Source organism: Gastrolobium bilobum, unplaced genomic scaffold, assembly GCF_033153095.1.
Source record: "Gastrolobium bilobum isolate Gb01-03AN ecotype WA unplaced genomic scaffold, APGP_CSIRO_Gbil_v1 utg5429, whole genome shotgun sequence".
Classification (NCBI taxonomy): domain Eukaryota; kingdom Viridiplantae; phylum Streptophyta; class Magnoliopsida; order Fabales; family Fabaceae; genus Gastrolobium; species Gastrolobium bilobum.
The window spans coordinates 477,336-484,601 of NW_026898384.1; the positions used below are offsets into that span (position 1 = coordinate 477,336).

Consider the following 7,266-nt stretch of genomic DNA (forward strand, 5'->3'; position numbering starts at 1 on the left):
TTGATCTAGTTAAAGCTTATGACAGCCTAAGTTGGGATTTTCTGCAGCATTCTATGGAAGAAGTTGATTTGCCTAGTCAGTTCATTAATCCGGTTATGTGCTGTGTGAAATCTTCCAAGTTTAATGTGGTTTGGAATGGTGGTAAAACTGGTGAATTCAATCCCACTAGAGGAATTCGTCAAGGGGACCCCCTATCTCCATATCTTTTTGTTATTGCTATGGAGAAATTGTCCCATATTATATCAACAACAATCAATGGAGGTCTCTGGAAACCCATGCGAGCTGGTAAAGCAGGCCCTCATATCTCTCACTTAGCGTTTGCAGATGACCTCATGGTCTTTATGGAAGCTTCGGTGGATCAGTTGAATGTGCTGCTGAAGTGCCTGAGCATATTTGAGGAGGCTTCGGGTCTCAAGCTCAGTGTGGATAAAACCTCCATTTTCTTCTCAAAAAATACTCCTGAGAATCTGATTACTGATATTGTGCACCTGAGTGGTTTCAAAAGAGTTCATAATGTTGGTCGATACCTTGGTTCTACGATGCAACATGGTAGAGTGAAAAAGGATCTTTATGCTGGTATTATAGAGAATGTAAGATCAAAACTTAACAACTGAAATCAGGTTTGCTTATCCCAAGCGGGTAGAATCACCTTGACCAATTCTGTTATGTCAGCTATGCCTTATTTTCAAATGCAAAGCACTAAAATCCCTTCTGCTGTCTGTAAAGAAATTGAAAGAATTCAACGGGACTTCATTTGGGGTGACCATGATGGAATTCGTAGGAATCATTTAATAAATTGGAAGACTATTACCTTGCCTAAGAGTGCTGGAGGTCTGGGGTTTAAGAAGCTGGAATTGATGAATGATGCGTTTATGGCTAAGATGGCTTGGGAAGTTTTCAATGATAAAGACCAGCTTTGGATTCAGGCTCTCAAAGCCAAATATGCAGCAGATAATAGAGGATCTCTTTGTTTTGTGCAGAAAAGTGGAGTTTCGATTTTATGGAGGAATGTGTGTAGAATGTGGTGTTCTCTGAATGAGTTTCTTGGCTGGAGTTTGGGTGATGGTAAGTATATTAATTTCTGGACAGATTATTAGATCAATGGTGCTAGCTTACTTCAGGATATGACTCTCCCTCATACTCTTGATATTAATCTCAATAAGAATGTGGCTGATATGACTTCATCTGATGGTAGCTGGAACTGGATGGCTTTGAAGAACTGGCTTAGTCCCAATGCTATAAGTATTTTGCAGAATATCTTACCCCCTTGTGTTGATGATGGTCCAGGTAGAAAATATTGGAAGTTTATTAGCTCTCCTTCAGTTTTGATCAGACAGTTATACGATTTCCTTCTCAGCAGAGGAGCAAACAAGGATGGAAGGCAAGAGCTATGGTCAGTTTTATGGAAATGGAATGACCCTCAGAAAGTGAAGATTTTAATGTGGAAAATTTTGCATGGTAGATTATTAACAATGGATACTATTGCTAGGTGGGGAGGGTCTTCGGATTTATGTCCAGTTTGTAAGGCTGCTAGTGATCAATTCTGCATTCTATGAGAGACTGTCATGAGGTTAAATTGATTTGGAATAATCTGGTTCCATCTTTTTTGGCCACTCGATTTTTTGAGGATAATTTTGAGGTGTGGATTAAGTCTAATTTGATAGGCTGGACTACGTTGAATGGTTCCAACAACTGGTTGTCGGTCTTTTTTATTGCTTGCTGGAAACACTGGCAGTGGCGTAATGAATTCTGTCATGGAATCCCCATTCCTAGCTGGAATTTTAGGGAACAAACTATCCGTACGTTAGCTAAGGAGAATGATGCTGCGTTTAACGTTTTGAATAACCAGAGGCTAGGTATTAGAAGTACTATGGTTACTATTTTCTGGAGCTTTCCTGAGGATGGTTACATTAAAATTAATACTGACGTAGCCTCCCGTGGTAATCCTGGCCCTGCTGCCTGTGGTGGTGTTTTGCGTGATGCAAGTGGTAGATGGCTAAATGGCTTTGCTTATAAGTTAGGTAAATGTTCTTCTTATAAAGCGGAGCTTTGGGGAATCCTTCGTGGTCTAGAATTGGCTTGGAAGGAAGGATTTCGTAATATTGAATTGGAAAGTGATTCCTCTAGTGCAATCACTTTGCTATCCAGCTCTGGTATAGCAGTCCGTGAGAGTCAACTTGTCTCCCGCATACGGACTTGGATCAAAAAAGATTGGAACATTAAGCTGAGTCATATTTACAGAGAAGGCAACATGTGTGCGGACTGGTTGGCCAATTTCATTCTAGACAAAAGGGATGATGTAGATGCTCTGCTGTTTCGTGTGCCTCCAAGTGGCATTTCTTTTTTGCTTTTAGGTGATGTTTCTTCTGTTGGTAGGCCTCGTGCCTCCTTAGTTTCTTAGTTTTGTTTGCTTTCTGGACTTAGGCCCTTTTATGTACCAAAAATAAAATTAAATTTGGTGATATATTTTGGACTACGAAAGTGATTTATTTTGATAAAAAGATGTATCGAATTGTCAATACATATATGAATTTTATAAGAGTTATGTCGTAGAAAAAGTAATTGTGTAATGTTACAGAGATTTATTTTGCGTGTCTTAAACTTTTTTTTTTCTTTAAAAAGTGCAGATCCCACACAATATTATATGTATAAGAAACTTTTTTATGTCGAAAAAACGAAAACTCTACATATATAATAGCGAAAATATTTTCCTGAAACGTGAAAGCATCGTCAGAAATTGCCGCTGATTTGAATTACAATTTAATTAATGGTCGATTCAGCATGTGACCAATAGGACCGTGTACGAACTGCGGCACTGGCACTGATGAAGTGTCTGTTTGAAGGTGGTCCTGTTTCGTATATTGAAAGAAAGCGATTGGACACGAACAAGTACGAATGGGTTGGTGGAGAAGATGTACATGATAGTCAGGAGCAATGATGTAAATTTAAGAGCATGAATAACGTTTTTTAATAGAGGTGAATTGAGTTCATTTGAAATAATTTCAGCGAATTATCATTATAAATTAACATTGTTATTTTTCTATCCTTTATTTTAATGCATTATCAAATCACTTTATTTGAACGGTCAAAATCTTGCGAATATTGTCATTTTTTGAGCAAAAATTTACTTGAGTGCCACGTTCGAAATTTTTTTTGCCAAAATATCATGTCATAATTTCGCTAGTCTGACAAGCAGGAATGGACTGGACATCTAGAGAATGCCTGTACTTTTGCCACGTGTCAGCATTCTGTCATTCTAACTGGACAGCCCAGCGAGAATGATTGACCATTCAAACGCTGACATATATCAGATAAATTTTTATTAAAAGGATGACACAATGGTCAATATCCCCAAAATCTTCTTAGGAAGATGGGAGGATTCACTTCCAAGTTCAAGGGATTAAATGTCACTAAGCAAAAGTTATTATGTATGGAGGTAAAAATGGTATAACTGCGGGTGTCAATTGTAATCTAATCCAATTTCTAACTTTGTTACTGTAGTTTATAAATGTTATTAAACTCACTCGAACCGGCTGATTCGAAGCGAAAGCTGGTGAATCAAAAATTGATGAACCAGTTATAAAATCGGTTGGAGTGAATTATTGGATTAACCATACATCAGATTCGGTAAAAAAAAAATTATATTCAATCTTAATCATTAATTAACTTATATCTCATTACTTATATATTCAATAAAGTAAAATCGTTAAATATTTTGAGAAGGGAACACAACCTAATTTACAGTGAAGATAGTGTTTTTCCAATTTACAGAGAAGTTCGATTAAAGTTGTATTGTATACACATTTTACTGTCGATTAATTATGTATATCTCAAGTTTTTTTGCTTGAATTAAGCCAAGAAAAAATGTGGCAAAACAATGTTTGAATAAGAGATGAATGAAATAACGTGAAAGATTTGGATGAGGATTAGCATTTCTAGTTGGATTCACAACTAGGAAAGATTCCCTATCAAAGAGGAGGACCTGCAGAGGTGGCAACTGACAACTTCCAACTTTAGTCATAAATCATAATCAATCACGTGTGCGAATTGTCATATCATAAAGACACAGCTTTTTGAAATGAAATATTTTACCACCAAGTATATAGGTTAATTGGTACAGAATTGTTGCCGGTTAATCAGTAATTTTGAGTTTAATTATGGGATAGAGAGAGCTTCATTATGTTTATGCCCCCGCAATGCTTATCTAATATTCGACCATTACATTATAAAAGAATCTCAAAATTCGTAATATTCTTTCATAACATTTTTCAATATCATTAGAATCAAAATTGATTATTATAAAACAATTTATATCAAATGAAATTGTAATTAACTTTCAAAATCTATATTTTCTAAATTATTCAAATAATAACATAAAGCCTTTCAAGTACTTAATTTTTGAAATTACAAGTAGGTTATAAAATTCATAATATCTTTCTAAGCTATTTTTTAAATATCATCAACATTAATATGATTGTTATAAAAACAATCACAGTAAACTACCTAATTTTGTTTTATGTTATCTCACCCCTTAAACATATTTTAAATATCAAACACTCTATATTTTTAGTTAAATAGCTATTGGATAATAATTTAAATTTGAAATAATATGAGCAAAAATTTGATGAGAGTTTAAACTAATACAATCCCTATTAATATGTTGACAATCATATTTTGCAAATTAAGTTAAAGACTAATTCAGTTACATTACCTATTAATATGTTTGATTAATATTGGGTTAAGCTAATCCCCTCATTTATTCTTTAATTATATATTATCGTTGCCAAATAGATCCTTATAAATTCCAATTCAGATCATGTCCTAAAAACTAAAACTAAAAAATAAAAAATCCTATATATATCTTGTCTTCCTTAGAAATAGAAATAAGGACAAAATTAAGATAACCAAAAAATGGGAATCCCTTCTCCTCCTAGAACACTGCTATCTCTGCTTCCCATTTTTGTGCTGCTTTCTCTTCACTCTTCAGCATTAGCTAAAAATTCAGCACACAACACTTTCGTTCATTGCCTTGTAAATTATTCTGAGCCCTCACACCCCATAACTTCAGCAATTTTCACCCCAAACAATTCCTCATTCTCTTCTGTATTACAAGCCTACATTAGAAACCTTCGTTTCAACACCTCCACGACCCTTAAGCCATTCCTTATAGTCACTGCATCGCATGTGTCACATGTACAAGCAGCCATTATTTGTGCTCAAAAGCATAACTTGCTAATGAAAATCAGAAGTGGAGGCCACGACTATGAAGGGGTGTCTTATGTAGCTGAGGTACCATTTTTCATCCTTGACATGTTCAATCTCCGAGCCATTGATGTTAATGTATGCAATGAAACAGCTTCAGTACAAGCTGGTGCAACCCTTGGTGAAGTTTATTATAGAATTGCTGAGAAAAGTAAGATTCATGCTTTCCCAGCTGGTGTTTGTCCCACTGTTGGCGTAGGAGGACACGTAAGTGGTGGTGGCTATGGTAATTTGATAAGAAAATACGGTTTATCAGTTGATAATGTTATTGATGCAGAAGTAGTTGATGTTCATGGAAGATTGCTTGATAGAAAATCTATGGGCGAAGATCTCTTTTGGGCTATTAGAGGTGGTGGTGGAGCTAGTTTTGGTGTGGTTTTTTCTTACAAATTCAAGCTGGTTAGAGTTCCTGAGATAGTCACTGTTTTTGAAGTTAGAAGGACCCTGGAGCAAAATGCAACGGATATAGTTTACAAATGGCAACATGTAGCTCCAAAAATTGACAATGACCTCTTCATTAGGCTTATTTTGGATGTGGTAAATGGGACTCAAAATGGAACTAAGACTGTAAGGGCTACATTCATTGCCTTATTCCTTGGTGACTCCAAAAGGCTTCTTACTCTAATGAATGAGAGTTTTCCTGAATTGGGTTTGAAGCAATCAGATTGCATTGAAACAAGTTGGTTACAATCAGTGTTGTTTTGGACAAATATTGATATTGCTACACCTATTGAGATTTTACTAGATAGACAACCTCAATCACTCAACTACTTGAAAAGGAAATCTGATTATGTAAAGAAAGTAATTTCCAAAGAGGGTTTGGAAGGGATTTGGAAGAAGATGATTAAATTGGTGGGTGCAATACTATATTTCAATCCTTATGGTGGAATCATGGATGAGGTTTCGTCTACAGCCACTCCTTTTCCTCATCGAGCTGGGAACCTTTGGAAGATCCAATACCAAGCAAATTGGAATCAAGCTGGGAAAGAGGTAGCAGATCACTACATAAGTTTGACAAGAAAACTTCATAAATATATGACTCCTTATGTGTCCAAGAATCCAAGACAGGCTTTCTTAAATTATAAGGATCTTGATTTGGGTATCAACAATAATGGTAAGAACAGCTACTCTGAAGGCAGAGTTTTTGGAGTCGAGTATTTTACGGAGAACTTCAACAGGTTGGTTCGAATCAAAACTCTGGTTGATCCCGGCAATTTCTTCAGGAGCGAACAAAGCATCCCTACGCTGCCATTTCGCAAGTGGTGGAATCACGGAGGGGCTATGAGGGGCAATTGTCCTCCTTTAATTTTATCAAACCTTTATCTTAGACTATATTCAGATTTTAAAGAAATGTAGTATAACATAATTTTGTGCCCTTCGTTCTTATTTTACATTAGTTGTACGAAGACTAATTATCCACATTAGTTGTACGAAGACTATATTCAAATTATCCACTACTGTATCGCTGTCTAATTTAATGGGAAAGACAGAGTGATGGGTGTGAAATTATTCTGTTTGATTATGTGTCTAGATTAGCATCCCTATACTACACTTTTTTTCTTTTTTTGTAATATATTTGTTTGTGGTAAGAAAAAATGTGTTTTGAACCGGTCATTGCTACATTTCACGTTATAGGATAAGTTAGATTCGTGGGCTTTTTTACTCTTATAACCCTTTATTAATAATTAATTACCAAATTGACCTTCATTTTAAATTATTTCAAAAATTTAACCTCCTTAAAAAATATAACACCAATCTGTCTTTGTTTGACCGTTGACCACCAAGTCTACCCTGGTACACCCCTCCCTACTCGGGTATATTTTAAAATTTTATACCTACCCGGGTAGAGAGGGGTGTACCCGGGTATATTTCTTGAGAACTGAAAAATTGCTTGAATTATTTACCCGGGTAGAAAGGGGTGTACCCGGGTAAATTGCTATACCCACCTTCGAATTGAGTCGCCATTAATATCACACAGCAAGCAGCAGTTAATTACATAAAACA

The 7,266-nt window shown here is 35.7% G+C and overlaps 1 protein-coding gene across 1 annotated transcript; it reads left to right on the top strand.

The window, feature by feature from the left end:
• The first annotated feature begins 674 nt into the window (after positions 1-674).
• Positions 675-6,618, top strand: LOC133315566 (berberine bridge enzyme-like 8). Its single transcript, XM_061517204.1, has 4 exons — positions 675-1,065; positions 1,130-1,166; positions 2,304-2,320; positions 4,994-6,618. The coding sequence occupies exons 1-4, from the start codon at positions 675-677 to the stop codon at positions 6,616-6,618; spliced, it is 2,070 nt and encodes a 689-aa protein (XP_061373188.1).
• Positions 6,619-7,266: the final 648 nt, after the last annotated feature.